Source organism: Barbatula barbatula, assembly GCF_947034865.1.
Source record: "Barbatula barbatula genome assembly, chromosome: 18".
Taxonomy (NCBI): Eukaryota; Metazoa; Chordata; class Actinopteri; order Cypriniformes; family Nemacheilidae; genus Barbatula; species Barbatula barbatula.
Window position 1 is genome coordinate 10,052,892 of NC_136781.1, and position 22,086 is coordinate 10,074,977.

The 22,086-nt window shown below is 40.2% G+C and overlaps 1 protein-coding gene across 1 annotated transcript; it reads left to right on the forward strand.

Annotated features, from left to right (window-relative positions):
• Positions 1–615: 615 nt before the first annotated feature.
• On the forward strand, positions 616–15,804 carry vimr2 (vimentin-related 2; the record flags this gene model as incomplete). The annotated part of the gene is made up of 10 exons (XM_079479453.1): positions 616–716; positions 1,053–1,194; positions 1,511–1,666; positions 1,979–2,098; positions 3,813–3,908; positions 4,528–4,665; positions 6,316–6,447; positions 11,572–11,682; positions 11,756–11,880; positions 15,163–15,804. 10 exons carry the CDS (start codon positions 616–618, stop codon positions 15,200–15,202), a joined length of 1,161 nt encoding a protein of 386 aa, XP_079335579.1. The 3' UTR covers positions 15,203–15,804.
• Between the last annotated feature and the right edge of the window lie 6,282 nt (positions 15,805–22,086).

Consider the following 22,086-nt stretch of genomic DNA (forward strand, 5'->3'; position numbering starts at 1 on the left):
ATTGCATCAGTCAATAATTTATGTATGTTTAATTAATATACGAGAACCAAAATAGTCACATCCTTGAAAAATAAAAACACGAAATTCAAGTTCGCAAAAACACATGATGATGAGTTTTTGCATGTAGTCACATGAGTTTCAACATGGGTTTCAAAGGAAAATGTTCCAACCACTTTTCACATGTGATCACATTTGTTTTTGTGCATGTGAATTTCATGTGTCTTTTCTATAAGGAGCAGTGCCTTGGGGCATACTTTGAGAGATCCAGCTCCCACCCACCACATCACACTATGGTGGTCAGAAAAACGAAATAAAACATCTTTTAACATATCAAATATGTTTAAAAAAATCAACAACATTGATTTTCAACGTTTATATTCTCTTCTCTGTCTGTTCTGGTGTTTAAGTATAACTGCTCTCTTAAGGAGTGGCCACTGTTTCTGAATTGTCTCTGCTCCATGTGAAAGGTTTCTCTTCTGACAGGGCTGCCCTAGTTAGTCAACCCAATGTTCAGTGAGAGATCCCGCAAGCGTGTGCGACATTCCCACCACCAGCATCTATAAAGTCCCCAGTCTTGTGGAGTTCACATCTCTCCCACCTTTTCTTGTTGCAACCATGGCCATGCTAAGAGTGTCTTCATACCGTAAGCTGTTTGAGGAGCAGCGGTGGATGCAGTCCGCAGAACGTTGTGGATTCCAGGCCCGCTCTGCTCTCAGGTCAGTATCTCAAGATAGTAAATGAATGAGGAGTAGTTAACGGCGTGGAATTGCCATTTTGGCCTTCCGGGCCTTGTGTCTGCTTACTGTGTGCTAGAGTCACACCTGGTGTTTAGTTGTGTGCAAATGATTTGAATGAAATTAAACATTGACCTCATTGCTTATTCCTCAAATTCTAAACTTTCTGCGCTTGTCTGTTGGAATGCGTAAATGTGTTAATAGTTAAGCTCTTTCAAGTTTCAGTATTTCCCGTTTTTCTTTGCATAGTTTCCTTGTGTTTGCTGAAAAATAAACAAACCATTATAGTCATTGAAAAGCATTCAGTATGTTTGACAGGACTGATGTTTCAGCGAGAGAATGCTCCGAGCCAGATTTTGCTGCATTCCGAACTCTAAACAAGATGGGTGCGGCTCGGTTTGTAAGTGAGCGCTCCATCATCGCCACGCTTAATGATCGACTGGCTGTCCTTATCGATGTGGTGAGACTTAAGCTTCCTCTTTTATTAAATGTCTGACACTCGTTCTTCAGGGTAACAATTAGATGAGAAACTAATGGTCTCTCTGTGTGTGGCCCAATTATTATATTTCCATGATGGTTAATGGGGTCAGTCATTTGCCTGAGGGTTTGAAGAAAATCATATTAAGGTCATGAAATGACTGGGTTCTCAATCACAACGCCTAATGTATAGCACTTTTAAAAATTCCACCTTATGCAGCTACACTCATAAACATAAATGATGCAACCTTTCCATACTGCTTAACTTTCGTACCTTTTGCATGTGTGATGTGCGGTAGGTTCACAGTCTGGAGGAAGAGAACGATTCTCTGGAGGCTCAGATCATCGGGCTGGAGGATAGGCTGGAGTCTGAGTCGAGCTCTACAGCTGTCGGCATCTGGGGCCCTGCGGACAACAGTTTAGAGGCTGTAATAGAGAGACTGCGCAGAGAAAAGGTATTGTATCAAGATGGATGGTATTATTATAGAGATACAAATTCTGTCATCATTTATTCACCTCGCGTCATTTAAAGCAGGTATGACGCTCTTTCCTCTGTGGGACACAAAATAAAATGTTTTGAGATGTCTCAGTGGTTTTGTGTCCAGTGCAACTTCAAAATATCTTCTTTTGTGTTCTGCTGAAGAAAGAAACTCAGGTGTGGAATGACATGAGGGTGAGCAAATGAGGAAATAAATACTATTTTGGGGTGAACAATACCTTTGTCCCCTTACTTGCTGTGATCCGATGCTGTCTTTTGTTTACCTCAGGAGACGATTTTATGTGACACAGAAGAGCTGAACGGCGAGCTGCAGCGTCTGCTGATGAAATACGATGAGGTGGTAGAGCAAAGGACTCTTTTGCAGTTGGAACGGGAAGATGTTTCAGTGGTAATGATGTGAAAACTGTAGTTGTAATTTGATTTGTGGTATGTTCAAAACATGTCAAATCAAAACGACAGTTTTGTGGGTTTTATTGGGTGTTTTAGCTTTTAAATACAGTATTATATCAATATACTGCATCAAATCTTTATATTTGTACAGAAAAACCACATGCATACAAAAACGTTCTACACAGTCCCACCACTAGATGGCAGTGTATGCCTGTGCTTTGGATGGGGTAGGGTGTTCTAACTTCAGTGGAGGTATCTGAAAGTCTCTAGCGTGTCACAGCCCAGCTGCTGTTCCCAGATCAGCTCTGGAGAATTCTTATTATAGGCCTCACTGACTCCCGGCCAGCGGCCGCTCTGAAATCTGAGCCGCTTTCTGTATAAACCACTCTGTCACCGCACAGATGTCTGAGCACATCTGCAATAAAACAGCCGATGTGGGAAAGCTTTCACCATGCCTAATAATTCACTCATTCAGCCTCTCATATCTCCCAGATGCAATGGGGAGAAGGGCTTAGTTCTCGGTCTGGGCTGTAAAGTGAGGATTGGAGAGACAGAAAGAGAAAGATGTAGTTACAGTATAGTAGTCAAGAGGTTAACACTGCAGGTGTATATATATTATACAAATCCTTCATTCAGCTCAGCTGGTAGATTCCTGGTGAACACACATACTGAAAAATTTACAACTTGTAAGGTGTAATGCACTGTAAAACGTTTTGGATGAAAGCGTCTGCCTAATACATTAATGTAAATGTAATAGAAACATGTTCTTTAACAGAATTAAAGGGACAGTGCACCCAAAAATGAAAATTCTTCTATCATGTCATTCCAAACCTGTTTGACTTTCTCTCTTCTGCAGAACACAAAAGAAGATATTTTGAAGAATGTTGGCAACCAAACAACACTGGCCCCATTGACTTCCTATGTATGGACACAAAACCACTGAGACATTTCTCAAAATATCGTCTTTTGTTCATATAGAGATTCTGAACGACATGAGGGCGAATAAATGATGACAGAACTTAGATTTTTGGGTGAACTATCCCTTTAAGGTCACTTGTGCTCCAGTTGTTCATAGACGACAAATCTCACATTAGTGTTTACAGTACATACCTAAATCACTTACTTAACATTTATAGGGATGTTATGTATTTTCACTCATTTGCTGCATCTGCCAGTGATTTTTGCTGGCATTTTAAAGTCGTAATGGCAATGGTTAATGATAGCATGAGAAAGCGGCGCCAGTATTGCGTTTAGATGGAATGCAGTCCTTTCAGCAGAGGGTAACATGGTAAAGCTCAACCCTTCGGCTGCGTGGAAAAGCAGCTGCAAATCGGCTTCAAAACCATGTCTAGACTCTCTCCAGCACCAAGCTTGTGTTCATGCTGAGATAACGGGAACAGCGGCCACCGTGCCAGCTCTGTGCTTCCTCTGCTGCCCAGACCCACCGTCACACTGCAGCATTCACATGCAAATGCTTTCATTCTATGTAATTGAATTCATCGCCAATTAATCAGGCACTTAAGATACCCAGATGAACCGAATAAAGCCCTGCTTTGTCCGTATAGGGGAGGAAGGGCTGTCTATGTGTGTGTGTGTGTGTGTGTGTGTATCTCATCTCCCCTGCATTGCGGGCACAATTGTCATTGCCTGGTGGCACCGTGATGTTTGCGAAGCATAAGTGCATTGACCTTTATTTCCACTGCCCCCCACAGGAGGTGGATGCAATTACCACTGACTGCCTGGCCCTTCGAGAGCAAGTGGCCATCTATGAGGAGCAGCTGGTCGCTATGGAGAGGCAGCACGAAACGGTAAGGCTGTGTCCTCTATATACAATTCTCATTTGAGGTTTATAAATCATAACAGGACGCTTTATCCAAGAGCTTTGAATTTAGGGCAGTCTTGTAAGGGGCAGATTGGGGCTTTTGCCATTTAGGATGTTTCCTGTGATCGTAAGGAAAATGGGTTTATGGGAATGGAGACTAACAGGAAACACAGTTCCTCAAATTACAGAGCGAAAGAATGTAGTAATCTCCCATATGGGGGGTCTTGGGGGAACACGAGTGATAGAAAGAGAGAAAACTCGGCCGGCCTGTGTTTTCTCCTTCCTGATCTTTAATCCGTACCGTATTTAACATACTCCCTCTGGGATGTGCGGCACAACTCACAGGCATATGAAATGAAAACAGAAGTTGCTTTTGGTTTATTAACTGCTATTTTCAGCATCCCGCTCACCTTATGCTCCATCAATACATCTAACGCACTCTCGTTACTCATGTTGAAAAGAACAAGCTGAGACTCGGCTACTCACCTCTTTTTCATGAACACTTCATTGGGGTTAGAATAATGAACAGCTGGCCGAACTAACGGGGGCAGATATTGTTACCTGAAGAGAAATGAGAAAGTCATAATGTTGCGTTTTGTCGGCAGAGGGTGGAGAAACTGAGGGAGCCCAGGCCTGTGGATGAAAGTTACCCAATGGTATCAGTGCAGTTCCCCGCTTTTGATATCATTCCTACTATCCTTGACATCAAGGAGTATTACAGCGAGCTGGCGAAGAGCCTAAAGGTAAACTGCATACACACAGACTGTATATGAAGACTCTGACCTTCTTATGGGTACCGACAACATTTTCCTCACAGACTGTACTTTGGTGCCTTTTAGGGATGTAACCATATTATTGATATTGTGCAAAATTGTCTCAATATTATCGTGGTCGTCCGGGCCTAACATAGAGAATGTTAGAAAAAAATATTGTACATGTTACCTTTGGCAAGGTCCATCAGGTGCAATAATTTTATTTTATAAAAGGGATTTTAATGTCGTTTGACACACCCAACTATAACTCGTACATCTAAGCAACAGTTAGGATTAGAGGATAAAGAAAAGAGAATGCTTATGGCATATTTCCAAGTCATTATTTGTCACTTTAAATATTGCAACGGATATCGTACCATGGACTTTATGCCAAGCCAATTTGAACATTTCAGTCAGCAAGAAAAAGTTAAAAAATTTTCAGTACACAGGCACGCACACACACACACACATTAAGATCACTTATGAAAATTCTTCTGTATTCTGTATTTTATATATTTTTCTTATGGGCAATATAATAATGTGAGTAAAAAGTTGAAGTGTCTTACGATATTTTACCCAAAAATTTACATTTTGTCATCATTTCAGTGTCTGACTGCGACGCATGTGCGGATGATCAAGTTACGCATGTGTGCGCATACGACGTATGGTCATCCATATTTGTTTGTGCACAAAAAGTATCCTCGTTGCTTTATAGAACCACTGGAGTAACATGGACTATTTCTACAATGTCTTTACTCCCTTTCTGCCCTTTGAAAGTCGGTTTCATTGCAGTCTATGGGGAAAGTCAGAAAGCATCCCGAACCTGAACAAAACTAAATTTTTGGTTACATAAAAGTAAAAACGACTTATTCATAATTTCAGCATTTCAAAGTATTTAGCACATCTCAATGTGTCTGTTATGCACATCTTTTCCTTCCTTTTTCACAGTTGTGATGTTTGTTGACCTGAGAGCTTTGTCCACATCCCGCACAGAGCACTATTGTCGTATGAGTAGAGAGGGCACTCTAGAGGTCATCCTAGAGCACCAGTGCCCTCTGACCCTGTTTGCCCCAGGAGTGGGTGCTCTCTTCTGAGGTCGTGGAAGTAATCAGAACTTTGGAGCCCTTCCAAGACTGGGTCCTGAGAGGAGTAGAGCGCACTTCTCAACCAGAAGACTGGATTGGATTGACGGGAGACGGGAGTCTTCTAGTGTGTGTTTGTGCGGAGGTGTAAGACAAGAAGGCCAAGAGCAACTGCATAAAAACCAATGCACGTAGAAGCATGTGTTCTGACTACTTTCTCATTGAAATACCACCTTTCTGTTTCTATTTAGTCGTTTTCTCTATTCATTGCTCAGTCAGGCATCCAGAGCCAGAGCCAAAAACTTTTTCTTTGTTTCATTAGAGTTGCATAAGGCCCGGGTTGTGTCGCTCACAATTGGTATTGATTGGGTTTTGGGGCGAACAGTAATTGGAGGCTGATTTTTGGCTTGTTGCACCTGCTCCCCTGATGTGCCTTCATTTGCTCTTCTTTCATTTGGAAATAATGAGTGATTCATCATCACAGACTGCAAAACTCTGGTTGGGTTGGGTTACTCTGTGTGGTAGAGAAACCTGAAGCTGTAAATCTCTTGTGTTTCAGTTTGAATCCAGAGCTATGAGGGCCTTGAGCACTGATGCTGTCAGAATGGGGAAGGAGGAGCTGGCTAAGCCGACTGGAGGAAAAGTAAAGGACATCTCCAAAGAGACGGATGTGAATGTTCTCAAGGACCTGGTGAGTGAGTTTACTCTCAACAGCACACTTGAGCTCTGACCCACCACGAGACCTCACTTAGAGAAGATACCATGTTTAATTTGAAGCGGATGTAAATTAGAGATAAATGTGCAGGCTGTATACGTCATACAGCCTTAAAGATGTATAGATTCCAATAGCCAATCAGGGTTACTACGGGTTTTGGATTAGTATGGAAAAAAGCAAGTTGAGTTGCATCAACTCCGTCAATGGAACCGTTTTATTCACATCAATTGGCGCTCTCAATAGTTCCCGAAAGTTACCAGTAACACATTGAGCTACAGCAAAACAGACCCATTGCTTTCTCCATCTTTCCAGAGAGCTCGGGAGTTTGCACTCCCAATTTGAACGTGCTTGAATTGCGTCAACATTTAAATAACAAACCTGACTAAACGGCCGATTATAATATCCAATAATGCAAACTACAAAATGTTGAAACGAGACAAAAACATTACCAGACCTTCACTAGTTCATCCTAAACTGCATGGCTTAGACTCGTTTATAGGTTGTGGTTAGCCTATTAAAACAACAATATTATTTGCAAATATTTCAAACGCATCAATTGATTCTTGTTCTTTAATTCTATTTCTATATTATTATAACATATTTTTTATAAAAAAGGGGCTGCAACTTGTTGTTTGATGTCTATGTCTGTAGCTGCACAAAAAGTCAAAGGAATAGCGCTTAAATTTGTCATTCCAAACCCAAATGCTCTTTAAAGATTGATTGTATTTCAATCTGGTAATATTTGTATAAAAATATAAATTGGCCTTGTGTTTGCTCATCACTGATAAACATTAAAAGACAGACATGGCTTTAGGTATTGATATCAAATTTGCTCTATCTGTATTTGTCGGACCTCTGTATTTCTAAAATCCTGCACAGGCCTGGATTGAAAGTTGTCAAATTTTGAAAGAAGCCAAGTTAATAGATTTTAATTCTGTTTTCATGTTCATTAATGAATTATATTTAACAAATCCTTCTGCTGCTGTGGTTTGAAGGTATTCAGTTATTTAATTTGACATCCCACTAAATTCCAATTATAAAATGTTGTGCATTGAAAACGTCTTGGTTTGGTGTTAATAATATATGAGGTATAGCTATAAAAGTCCACTGATTGTTTGGCTTAAATATTATAATAATATACATGTAAACAGTTAGATTTATAAAACCATATTTTTTATGTGTTAAATATGGTCTAAAATTTCTTCAGGGAAGTCTGTATGTTGGAAAACATAACATCATAAAAATGTGTAGGAACTGGACAAATCAATTAATACAATTTTCCAGCCATTTACCCCAACGATTCATCATCGGTCCCTGTTATAGGGGTAATCTACGTGGTCCAGTGTATGAAAATTAGTTGCATCTAGCGGTGAGGTTGTAAATTGCATCCATCGGTTCACTACACCCCTTTGTCCCTTTAGGGCTACTGTAGAAACAACATGGTGAATTCCATGTAAGGGGACCCGTAGTATCCCCTTAAATCAATGTAAATAGAAATATCTAGTTCTACGGTAATCAGTGGCGGCCGGCCAATAGAGGGCGCTAGGGCGCCGCCCCCCTTAAGCCACAAAAAAAAAAAAAAATTAAAACAATTAAAACAAAAATAGTAATAATAATGAGAAAAACATCAGTATGTCAATATTTGTGTGTTTTAAATATGGAATGCACCCAGTAATACATGTAAAATATGATACAAAATCATATTTGCAACCTTTCCTCTGCCTGTCTGACCGCTTCATCAGCTCTGGGGCGATAGAGAAAGCGCCCCAAGGAGGCGGGTCTATGTAGCAGTTAAGCCAATTGCTAATTTAAGATATGAATGTATGACATAAAATTTAGCCAATCAGCGTTCTTAAATAGAATCCAAGAAGGGCGATCATTTTATCGCCCCAAGCCCTGACAAAATAAGGACTGGGCTCTAAGGGCGCCATTTTTACTAAACGACAATGGCGAGCGCGGACGTTACTCCTCCAAGACCCAACCCTAACTCGGTGAAATCTCTCCTCCAAGATCCGTTTGAGTGGAGAACTTTGTCGGAGAAAGTTCGGGTGAAAGAGCTGGGCCCAGATCAACCTGACCTCTCAATCAAACAGCAGGCTAGCGAAAAAGGGAAGCAGTATATGCGCGGCTTCTCCCGTAGCTTCACACACACACACACACGTTTCTTTGTATATAGTTGACCTTAGCATAAAAATCATTCAGTTATATATGGTACTCTAAAAAATGTTAATAGTGTGTTTGCTAATATTACTGTATATATGTTTTGTATCAATTAATTGTTGCAGTTCTGGAGCACATTAACAATTAGTTACATTTAGTTTGATCATAAAATACTTTATGCAATTCTTCCAGTCAAAGGTTTGAGTTCAGCCACTTGATATCCATTTCTATATTATACATCCTTTATACAGTGTAAGAATTCCTATAAACTTTATAATAATTTAATGTTATTGTCCACTTTCCACTCTGTTCTGACAGCATGCATATTGTGTTGCCTATTTACTACCAATGGCACCAACAGCCTTTCCAAAAGATGTTACTTATATGTAGAAATAGTCAATTGTTTACAAGTTCAGTTTAAATGCAAATAAAAGGCTTGTGTTTGTGCATCATGATGTTTATGTTTTTGTGTACGAATGCCTCAACTTTTTAATATTGGCATTAAATAATTACTGACTATTTCACTGAGCACTGCTGTCCTGCAGTTTGTGTTAAATTTTATTGCGATGGTTACGGAAACAAAAAAGTATGGCACAGCCCCACCGAGAATATTTTTCACCAGCCGCCACTGACGGTAATAAAATAATGCTTCATTATGTTAGGTCTTTATACACCTCTGAAGACAAAGTTATGTTTATTATATAGCATTTCTTTCCATAGATCCTCCAAAACAATGAAACACAGCACCTTTAAGAACAACTGTAGGAGTTGAGGAGGTTTTTGGGGGATGGTGTTTCACAATACAAAGTCCTCAGTCAGACTGACAGCTGAGGAATAAAGTTAGAGATCTCCTGGTGCCCGGAGTGTTTATTCGGAGCAGACAGCACCAGGAGATGTGAGGAGTGTATCGTCTCTACCAGTGTATATCTATTCACCGTCTCCCATTATGAAAAATACATTTCACAGTCTGCCAACGCAGCTTCTCCCCAATCATAAACTTCATAAACTTCGCACATTCCTGCAGCGCCTTGGGAGACTGCGAACCGCACTGTGCCGTAGTAATAAAATCTCACCTGTCAGCCTCTTTCTCCGGCAGGAAGACACAACTTTTTTTGTGAAAGGAGGCAGTAAAGAAAGTGATGGTACATTGAATCATTTGGGATTTTTGTTTAAAAACGATTAGGAACCGTGGGCTGCCCTCGGTTTACATTCAGCAGATTTAAAAAATCATTGGTCGGACACAACCCACACCATTTCATTTGAAATAACAAATAAGATGGTTTGGTTCCAATTACTGTGGTTGCGGTCACAGACCCTCTTTTAAAATAAACTGACCGTCTGAATTCGCAGTGCCTGCTCTCATAACACAGGATCCTGTTCCCTGATCAGTGACAGAATGCTTTGCTTCATATGACCTCTATCTCTTCTGTTTCATCTTGCTTTAACCATGTCTCTAAAATTTGCATTTGCTTATTTACCGTTGCCATTCAATGATGGAATCTAGTGATCTATTTGCATTTACCTTTATTCATTTGGCAGATGCTTTTATCCAAAGCGACTTGCAAGTAGTTTTATACAGTGGCACATTACTGCAGAGCAATCAGGGGTAAGGTGCCTTGCTCAAGGGCCCTTCAGTCATGACCTGCTGGTACTGAGACTAGAACCGGCAACCATTAGGCCACAGCTGACAACTGTCCTGACATTTAAGGACAGTTTAGCTTAACAAGCTGTTGGTGGTGAATCGGGTCTTATTGAGCTCATTCTGTGCGTTATGGGACAGACATGCCCGGTTTCTCAGCAGGCCGGACCTCCCAATCTCACCAAGAGTAGAGCAACAACCAATTACCAGTTTCATCAGTTGATGTATCATCAGCATGTTAAAAACAGAGTTCGGAGCCTCCCGTGATCTACCTCAAAGAGAAACGGAGCGAGCAATCGCCATCCATCTCTGACAGCTGACTGTTTAAGTTACGTGATTACAGTAATTACTCACAGCAGGGCAGCTCGTGCACAGAAGTGTACCTGACAGTTCTCTGTGTTGTGTTTGTTGTTGGGCGAATTATGCAACATGAAATTTGCAACTGTTTTCAGACGTGTTTTCAGAAGTGCTAGTTAGGGAGCAAAATAGCCATTAATCACTAAAACAGTGTTACAGTAAGATTTATGTTGCTACAGGGGTGGGTTTTGTTTATGTACAGTTGTATAATTGTAGAATGATAATACTCATCAAAACTGAAATAAAATAAATGGAACCATGCAGAGACACAAATGTTGTACAAATCAAAACTAATTTATATTTTAGATTCTTTACATTAAACACTCTTTAATGTACATACAACTCATACATACAATAGATTACTGTTCCGCCCACTCAGGGCATTGTCTCAAATAACCCTATGAGCTGGATGGGTGGATGCTTTGTCCTGAGAAACTGCAGATTTTGATTAATGTTTTAAATTTTACAGCTAGATGCAAGTATTTAAGCATAGCAATTTAAGGCAATCACATTTTTGGCATTAAAACACTACTGTCAGGATTAATTGAAAACTCGGACCTGGTCTTAAACTTATTGCATTTGCGTTTCCCATTCAGCCCAAAATTGATTAGAGAAAAGATTATTTAAACAAATCACGCAACGCGATAACTTTTGCGCTTGTCAATTTACTGGTATTTTCACGATTACTTAATGCTTACTTGCTCTGCTCTTTGTAGATTGCGTTGGTGATTTATAGAAATAAGATATTACGTCTATGTTTTCAAATGTGTGGCTTATCACCCGCATACATTTCCACTCCCTGCGTTTTTTTAATTGCGCCCACACACTAGTTTACATTTATTCATTTAGCAGACGCTTTAAACCAATACAAATCTGTACATAATACAGGTAAATAATATCCATGCAGTCACGTGTCTCCAAATCTCACACTTGTTTAATTGTAGATTCCAGAGCTGCAAAAAGAGGTGGCTGAGCTTGAGATAGGTGGAGATGAACTGGAGGATGCAATTGAGGCCAGGAGAGCCAAATACCTCGAGGAAATAGATGAGCTGGAGGTACTATCGCTATGAAATCATATTGCACTGAAAGCAGCTTTCAGTTTCTCACCAATGTTCTCTTTCTGGCCAGAATTACATTTGCCAGCTGGAGGAAGAAGAGGCTGATCTTAATCTCCAAGTGAAGGAACAGAGTGAAGACAATGAAGAGCTGCTGAATCAGAAGATGGCTCTAGACATGGAGATCGCTGTATACAGGTGATACATGTTGTGCCTTAATACATTACTGAATGTGTCACTGTTGACTCTACAGTTTATTTCTGGATGAATTAGCGCTGGGTTAGATAGAAGCTTTCTGCATAAAACCTCATTATCACTGTTCCTCATGCTTGGGTTAATAATTATTATGTAATACTTTTCAAACTAAATACCTAATACTTATTTTATACTATATACCATTTAGACTATTATACTATATATTGGAACAACAGGACAGGAACCACAGAGATGCATTTGCCGCTGGACAAAGGTAACATCATAGAAAGGTCTTAAAATCCATCAGGGCAGGATGAAGTGCTGGAGAAAGCTTAGTGAGGGGCCTCGCATTGACAATGCTTCACAAGAGGTAAGGCAAATCAGCCGGGTGAAGCCCAGTGGTGGGATAAGCACCATAGCCCACAGTGTATCAGAACCCCAGACGAAGCCCAACCAGGCACAAACTTACCAGCACTCAGTAACCTGGAGACAACCCAGCCACAGCAGTAGACCAGAAAATGGATGGATGAAGACATTGTTTGGACCTCGAAAGCTGAGACTTTTGGAAAAGCTGCAAACAATTTATTACACAAGTTAGAAAATGGCTAGGGCTACCAAGATGCCTTAGCAAAATAGGGCTGTACGGGAATGGAGCTCTATCTCATCCCATTTTAAGCCTTGTGGAGGAATATAAATTAACCAAAACAAGGCTGGAGATGATGCTCAAAGAATCCTGTGATCCCTGTGTAAGAGATGCTGCTCCAACAGCAGCGACAGGGAGGAAATGGAACCCAGCAACAGCGGTAGCAGATGTGAAGGCAGCCCTCAGCCATAGGGACATTGTGGGACAAGTTCAATATGGCAGAGGGGGACTTGGTTTGGGATCAACCACACCCACATGGTGAAAAGCGACACAAAAGGACCTTCACCTTGTAGTGGAGGAGGTTTGGCATCCAGAGAAGGCAAACAGATGTGCCACAGTGGTCTCTTAAGCCCAGCAAGGCCGCTGGATGAGGAAGGAAGGCATTGAAATGGACATTGTTAAGCACCTAGGTCAACCATGGTTGTTTTTAAATATAATTTTAATTGAAACTAAATTAATGAAAGGTCCAAAATCACTTGGAGGGAGCTGTGGAGTATGAAAACAAGCAGGCTAAGTTTTATCATAAGAGCTACATGTGATGTGCTGCCCTCACCAACAAATCTGCATGTTTGGTGTGGACAGGATCCAGCCTGTCACCAATGTGCTGCACCAGCAAACCATAAACATATTTTGTGTCGGTTGTAAGAAGAGCTTGACACAGGGGAGATACACATGGCGCCACAATCAAGTACTAAAGTGCTTGGCTGCAGCAACAGAGACCAAGAGAGTGGCACCATATGCTGTCCCCTAAAACACCCAGGCTGACTCGCTCAAAGGAAACCCTTTAGCAGAAAAATCTGGCCAAGCCCTTATCCCTAGCTTCAATTATGTTGAGTTACAGCCAGGGAGTGGGCAATGCGAGTTGATTTAAACCACAGACTTACTTTCCCCTTGGAGATCGCAGTGACCAATCTGCGGCCGGACATGGATCTGTGTTCCAGCTCCAGTAGGACACTAATCATAGTGGAGTTGACTGTATATTGGGAAGAAGCCATTAACAAAGTATTTGAAAGGAAGAATCTCCGGTATGCCAACTTTGCAGCGGAGGATAGTCAGCGAAAGTGTTACCGGTGGAAGTGGGCTGCAGGGGCTTTGTTTCCAATTCCACTGCAAGGCTGTTTAAGGAAGTGGGGATCAGAGGATAGGCCACTGAACTTGCCATCAAATCAAAGGACTTGCCACTGTTGCTGAGAGAACCAGCCACTGGCTGTGGTTGAAACGGAAGGAAACGATATTGGCTGCCCAATGACCATGTAATAAAATGTTGTTGTGTATTGTAATGTTGCGCCATACGGAACCGGGGGCACTGATCATGCATTTACGGTGCCAGTGGGGACAGAACAGCCTTAGCCAACAGGTTGGCAGGTATGGTTGCATTGATGCATTGAGGTGTGATGCCACTGAGCAACCATTAAAGCATCCACTTATCTGGATATATATATATATATTCGTTTATATATATACAGTATATATATAGTGCATTTTATACTATATATATAGTATATATATGTGTGTGTAGGTATATAATATGTATTGGCATATGATTTAATGTAAAGTGATTTACAGTTTGTTTAAGTCTTTCATCAGTATATGGGGAATCGAACCATTGACCTTAAACACATGACCTTGCTTGTATGAAAAGAAGAACAGACTAACAACCTGTCTGTAGGAGACAAATACAAAAAGAGGTGTCTCTGTTGAATCAACAATCAATAGAATCTAGTCGTTCATCTGTCATAGTCATAGACGTCACCAGCCTTTTGTCTTTTCTACCCATCTGCTTAAAATAGGTTTCACAGCTGATATAGGATTTATGTATAGAGTTGTGTTATTGCACATGACTGACACAATGCATCGATGAAGACAGACCTAAGAATAATAACCTCATTCCTGAGCGCAAGCTGTGTCACAGGAAGCACAACCCTTTACAGATGCAGAAGATGAAGTAATTTCCTTTTCCCTAAAACAGTCCTTTCTTAGCATCACCGGATGGGGTAGTTCCTTGATGTATGTGGCATGACGCACCTCCCCACCACAACAGTGCTCCCTTAGGGGTCATTAAAATCATGTCTTTCTCAGGAAGTTGCTTCTTACAAACAAAAGTTTATTAAAATGGACTGCATTTGAGATTTTTATCAATATTTTTACCACTTGATCGTGTTTAGAATTTTATTTTATGTTAATTTGTGCTTTAGAGAGCCAAACCTCTAATGACACCATGCTGTCATCTTTATGGCCATTTGGATTGTGAAAAATCCCAAATGTGTTTTTTCTTTGCAAGATTATTATCTGTATTCAATGCATTGAGGTGCCCTGAATGTCAGATTGAGCATCTTTATCAGTTTAAAAGCACAATAGCTGCACCCAAATCATCTTGGCGCCTGTGCCAGGATCATGGATACATTGAACCCAATGAGACAATGAGATTTGGTTTTACTTAGCGAGGAACTTTTTGATTACCGCAAGTTGTTACCTTAACCCTTCAAGAGAAGTGGAGATCATATTCCTCTTTGTTCTAAAGACAAGATTTGGGAATGAAGTGCGAAACAACACTTAAACCAGCATGTAAAGTATCCGTCGCCCTGGGCGAAGCTTTGGGTGGAATAAAAGCAGCTTAAATTGATTTCTTTCCTCTGCTCTAGGGGTTTGGTGGAAGAAGAAGAGAGATTGAACTGCCTGTGAGACGTAAGAAGAGGCGAGAGATGAGATGTAGATGCTCACCTCAGACTAATATGAAGAAACGCTAAAATCGCACGCAATACAACCCTTAACCGTGAGCCACACAAATCAGAAAAGAAAAGAAAACAGCTGTTGGAAGCACTTGACCCTCAGAGCAGATGTAAACCTTCACTGACAGATAAGCATCTGGGAGTTCGGGCAGGCTCATTGATAACGGGTCACTGGCGGGTAACCTGAGGTCTTCAAGCATCAGTCCTGTGCACAGAAGAAAGTGTTAGTGCTGGGAATGTGAGAGATGGGGTTGGAGTTTTTAGCACTTTTACTTCGGGTTTCTAGTGCTTATAGGCCTGTCACTGACACATATGCATACATAAACACACAATCTGTCACATGTACGCATACACACATAAACTCAAACTCTCTCCATGTGTGGCTTGGTTGAATCATTCACCTTTTGAGTCTTATCACTCTGTTACAGATAAGCACAGATTTCAGCTGTTTTACTCTACATTTTCAGTAAGTGGTTGGAATTGTATTTTTTGGCTGAGCTTACTGACAGTTGTTGCAATTTATGCAATTTAAATAAATCTTTGCATTTACCTTTTCTTTCACACCATATTCGTCACTTTTTGTGGGAGGTTTTCTGCTGAGACTTGAAAGCAACCGCAATCGTCCTTCTGTCAGCTGGGTGTTTTATCATTTCACCACCTTTAAAAGTCTTGTATTGAGTGTGTGGAATTTTAGTTTTGAAGTGGAATTTTACCCAGCCTCCTCATATGTGAGCACTCTGTGCTAATAACCCTATCTGTTCCTTTAAGATGAAACAGTGCAGATAGTAATAGAGTACTATAGATTATCAGGGACCAGTGCATTCCTGTTGAAGCTCATCCGTAAGGGTCGTGGTGTGGCTGAACTGACCTGTGCAGCCATGCTGACTCTCTTAATTCTGTGGATATTAAACATGGGCAGCACAAGAGGAAGTCACTCTGTCTTTGGGGCCCTTATTTTCACTACTAAGGTACTTCGTCATTCTTGCTGCCCAAGGGCACCAGATCACCCTGAACCTCCCCCTCTTGAAGCACACACACGCAATCTTAAGATTTTTGGGTGATTCTAATGAAGTATGGGACCCTGGGTCCGCCCTGCTGGCCTGTGGGGTTTTTGGATGGCTTCTGGCCCTTCCTGAGGTTTGACAATGGAAGAGTGCAGGGAGGAACTGACATCAGCGAAAGGGGATCAAAAGGTCAGGCGGGATACTTTGGGATAGCTTGATCCGCATAGTTTTTCTCCCTTTCTTGCCTGTTTTTCCAGCTTGTTTCTATCTTTTATGTGATTCATATTCTGTTCCCATTATTTGCTAACTTGTTTGGCACATTATGATGCAGCACAAATTAAATTGGATACATTAAAACTATTCTCACACATGGCTAATGCATTTTTCAATGAATGGACACTATATGATGTTAATTTCTTAGCGCTTTATTTACCATTTCATCATTTCCATTTTCCACATGCCACATGAACTTTTCCATGCTGAAAGGAACCGATTACAATTCTTTTAAAACATTAACTGAATGGATTCGGTTGATGATGGCAGAGTTTGACATGATGTATTAGTATGGGATTTTTGGCCCCCAGTGGACCCTGATAGAAGGTTAGAGGGGCTGTTAACCTTCATAGGCCAGCGGTGACATTGAGAGGTCAGGCTTCCTTTAAGTTTTTCGGACCTTGACAACTTGGCAGTGGGGTCAGTCATCAAAGCTGATTTTCAGGTCAGCGGTCAGTGACACCCTTGGCCTTTTAATCCTAATGTCCTTGATGAGAAGTGAAAATGGAGGGACATCTATGTAACAACAAAGATCGAAAATCTTGGCTAATTCTAATAGTTAATGAAAGTTTACACAGCTGAGAGAATATCCTGGACAAACCATAATGAAAAAAAATATTCAGCAAAAACTAGGGCTATGTTTGCTACACTGAGGACTATTGAGACACAATGATTCCTTTTTAACTGTAATGTTATTTTTAATCCCTGTTTTGATTCAATAGTTATTCTGGTTTGATTCCTATTTAGCTTTACAACAGATTTGATATGATACTTCTATGATGTTTATAAAAGCCACAATTGAAATAGTACAGTACGGTTGCACGAATTTGCTTTGCATTTCATGAAAATCTTGATAATTCAATGTTAATGTTAATATTATTATGCAAAAGTGTTTGTCAAATTTTTCCTTGATAATTTTACCTTCATGTTGTGGTAAAATATGGCCTATACATGTGCGTATACAGTTTCATGAGGACGCCCCAAAAAGTCTGCTAATTTTCATGTTGCAGAGGAATTTCACTTGAGGAATGGGCTTCCAACCTTGAATAAGGTGGTACTTATTGCCAATGCCTTTTGATATTTGAGCCAAACAGTGCAGGCTGTCAGACTGTCTCGGATCTGAAAAAGTGGATTAAGAATTGAGGTAATGTTGACTAGAGAGCAGCTTCTATGATTCAATTCAGCTATCATCACCTCATAGGCACACAAAGCCATTTCATCCCAGCCTGACCGACTGAACCAATAAACAAAGAGAAAACAAATTTTTAAGGTTCACGTATGCCGCGTCTTGAAACAGGATTGAACGTGTTGTTACACCAAATAAACAAACGGGGAGGGGGTGTAAAAAAGAAAATAACCACTGTGCAAATATACAAAAGTGAGAGTCAATTGAGAAGATATTTCCATAATAAGAAATGAACAAATAATAAATGACAGAGGTCTCCCTCAGCTTCAAGATGTTGCCGGCTGAAGAAAGAAGCTGTCACTCTTACCCCTTATCTGTATAGAATCATGAAGTTTCCTATATACTAACTTTCAGGTGGCGAACTTCATTCTAGTTTGTAATCATTTACATTTTAGCGACCGACAGGAGATTCATGACACACTTTAAAACAGTTGTGTTTTTGCTGAGACTTAAACCCATGGCCTTGGAATTGTTAACACCATGTTCTACAAGATGAGCTACAGGAATGTTGTATTCTGCCCTGTCTTTCTTTCCTGTTCATTCTCATGCTGATAAGACATACGTAGTATATAAGAATATACAGGTGCAAAGGTTTTCATAGCACTATTTTCAAGATTAATAGCATTGCAGATGTGAATTGTTATTCTAAAAATGCAAAGCTATTAATTATTTTTGGGGACAATCTTTGAAATATCCTGGATGTTTATTTGTTTGGATTTGTTTATTGTACATTGTGACATTATATTTATTTGTGATGTCTTTGAGAAATGATGTTGTCATTTTAAACCAAATGCATTCAGCTTAATTAAGGTTTTTAAAAGTTTTCTTGGGTAGATAATGAATCAACATCACTTAACGGATTTAGTTAAGACAGACACTTGGCACACCGTCAAGTGTAAATTGGCAGTAGTTCCAATCTGTCGTAACCATCTAAAGAAAGGACTTTGTGTTGTCAGTTAGCTCACAATAAGGCAGGCTTAAAGTTTAGAAACATACACAGTATGTCCAAAAACATATTTTACTGCCGCTCTACTCGTATTTCATGTAACCATATATGGGTAGTTGACAGACAGATAAATCTCTATTATGCTATTTTAAATGATAAATACAGATAATTTATAATAATATAAAACAATGTAAAGCTATCTGTTTTCAAAATTTTCATGTCACACTATAGGACACATGTACAATTTTTTCATCAACTACCCTTCTTCATGATGGGTCCTACCTCAAAAGGTATTTGGACAATACGTATATTTCGTTGTGGCATTAAATCTAAAAGTAGCATAAAATATTAAGTGAGACCATATAGTGCTAACTCAGAGAAATCAATTGTTGTTAAGATAATTTTAGTGGTTCTGAGAATTAAAAATATTGTTTTAAATTTTTATTTGAAAATGTCAAGATTTTCACTGAAAAGTGCAATATTTTTGAACAAATAAGTTTTTTAGCTCATGTAATGCAACAGCATTCATATGTATCCAGATACCTTGTGCCACAGTATACAAAAATCAAGTTGCTCTGTTGAGCATTTGATTTGTAAAAATGAAAATGTTTCCATTTACAGCATCCTGTTATTACATCTAGCAATTATTGCTATTTATACGGAATGATCCAAAAATGAGCATACGAATTGGCTAAATCCCTAAAAATGCTTTCGAATGCTTCATGCTTCAGTCATTTCCTTTCTTTCATGTCTCGCTGAGTTTGATACAGCAGTAGCCTGGAGGTATGACTGGCGTTGGATTTTAAACAGACTCCGAAATGATTTTCCACTAGTTACTCATTCATCTTACTCCATATACAGGTCTGTTTCTTCTCAAAGCTGGCAGGTCAAACAGGTAACCAGAAGGCAGTTGTTGTTTGTACAGACTGTTGTTTTCGGCTTGGCCGTTGTGGCTGGCATAGTTGGCACCATTCTAGTGTTTCAGGAGATAATGTTATCTGACATAAGACCCATCTTGTATACTAAAAAGATTATCGCAGACACTATATCCCCCATTATCTGGATTAAGCTCCAGGATAATCTTGTAAGGAACCTCAACAACATATGGCGCTTAAAGTAATTACCAACAGATGAAAAGATGCCCACCCTCAAACTGAGGTTTTGTGCAATAACCATATGGTTTGTCTACATTTTCTGAAAGTTTTTCCTTCTGCTTGGCTCGCTGCGTGTTTGGTCAGAGCTCATCTGTAACCATTAAATCTCGGTTATGTATTGATAGACCTCATTCCTGACCACTGCATCTCTGTGGTAACTTATCTTTAGTGGTGAAGTGTTGTCAACTGACTATTTCTAACAACTTCGTTTGCAGACAAAACAATCTCACCTCCCCTTCAAACAACATCTGCAGCCCATTTGGGAACCATTCCTGCAGTCACTGCTGTTTAATATTCACAAGTCGCTGGAATCTGGCTGGAAAGGAACACGAAGGTACACCCGATGTTGGTTCCAGACGCTCAGAGAGGTTTAAAACAGGCATTTTTGTACTTTGGTAATTTGGAGGGATGGTATCTAAAATAGTGCTTGGCCCTCTGGGGGAGGCCCACAGGCGAGGCCAGACCTTAGGGTTAGCCACACAGGAAGTTTACACAGCAGCATGCCAAATCAAAATCTATTTAATCATCGAACCGAACGAATAGGAGCTGTCTGCCAGTTCAGCAGCTGCCTCAGAAGAAGATGAATGTGGTGCAGAAGTGCTGGAGCAAAAGCCAAATACTCAATAAACAGCCTCATAACCGGTAGAATTGCAGAGCATGGGGGCACGTTTCACCCCCAAACTTGGCATATTAATACAAATCAAAACGCTTTAATGCCCTTAATTGTTTTCATGTGAGCATTTGAAAGCGGATATTATTTTGCCTTTGTCATGGAGTTAATTCATTGCATGTTTTATGGGAATTACTTACATGTGGAATTGTGACATAAACAATGTTAATTGCAGTTTTTGAACGGCGCAAAAACTCCCCACATGTATTACTGTAAAACGCGAGCCAGAGACATTAACCTTGTTAAACCTAGTTGGGTTTTACAGTTCAGTATGCCCCGAAAAGAATCCGAGCATGAGAGAGCATCTAATGATTGATGGGCACAATGATGAATGTTGAATTCGGAGCTCATTGTTTCATTTCCATGCAGGATGACTTTAATTTGTTTACGCATGTGGACCTCTCAGGAGTTCTTGTTTTCCTTGCATGCAATGTTTGGTTTTCTCATGAATCTGATATCTGCGTTTAAGAATACGTGTGTCTCAAGAAAGCAAATAAAGAAATAACTTAACCGGTCTGATATGTATAGAAGGCAGGTCATTTCATATGTATGAGAAGATCTCTTTGTCAACAGCCCCAGTCGTAATCATCGGCATGGTATTAGGCTTCTGGGTGGCGGTGCAATTTACTGAAAAATCCTGCTTTGGTCCTCAGCCAGAACTGTCATCGCTTAACCCACAGAGATACGAGATGTTCGAGATTGATGCTTTAATAGTTGTTTAAAGCTGAGGGTGGTGAAGATCATTACACACCTCCTCAGTCTTTCTCAAAAGGACATATCTTGTCATGGCAACTGCATAAGCATCAGACGCTTTCTCTCAGGGTAAAAGTGGAGGGAACGTGCAAGAGTACTTCTTCTGAAGCGTCGGCTGGAGACCATGAGGGTTTGTAGAGTAAGAACAGAAAACTGAAACCATCATTTTTTCACCGTCATATCATTCCGAACCTTCTTTCTTCTGCAGAACACAAAAGAAGACATTTTGATAAATGTTGGTACGCAAACAACATTGACCCCCATTGACTTCCATCGTGACATTTCTCAAAATATAAATTTTTGTGTTTTACAGAAAGAAAGAGTCATATACAGTTCATGTTTTAAACAACATGAGGTTGAATAACTGATGACAGACACTGAATTTTCCCTTTAATTGTCCTAGTAGCATTCTCGCAGATCAAATAAAGATTATTCAGGTTTGCATACTTGGTCAGTTCTGAAAGCCTTGAAGTTCTCAACCATCTGCTGGAAATCGTTTTTAATACTCCGGTCCATGGTTCTCACAGGTTTGGTTACACTTCCACTTGTTTTTGTTCTTTAGTAATCCAGAGTTCTGTACAATGTGTAGCAGTCATTCAGTGTTTTGGCAAACTGTGGGGTGCATGGGGCGGCTGCCCACAAGTGGGAGTTGACTGCTTGTTTGATGCTATCGCTGTGTTGTACTCATGCTAAGTTTTATCATGTTGACCAGAGAAGAAATGAGCTGTGTCGAATGGGCCACGTTTAATGTGTTGAAAATCTCCAGCCAAGCAAAGCCGCAAATTGTTTTGAGCAGATGTTGTCTGGTTACTTACGACTTGTTTGCTTGTTTGTGCACGACTTCTGAATTG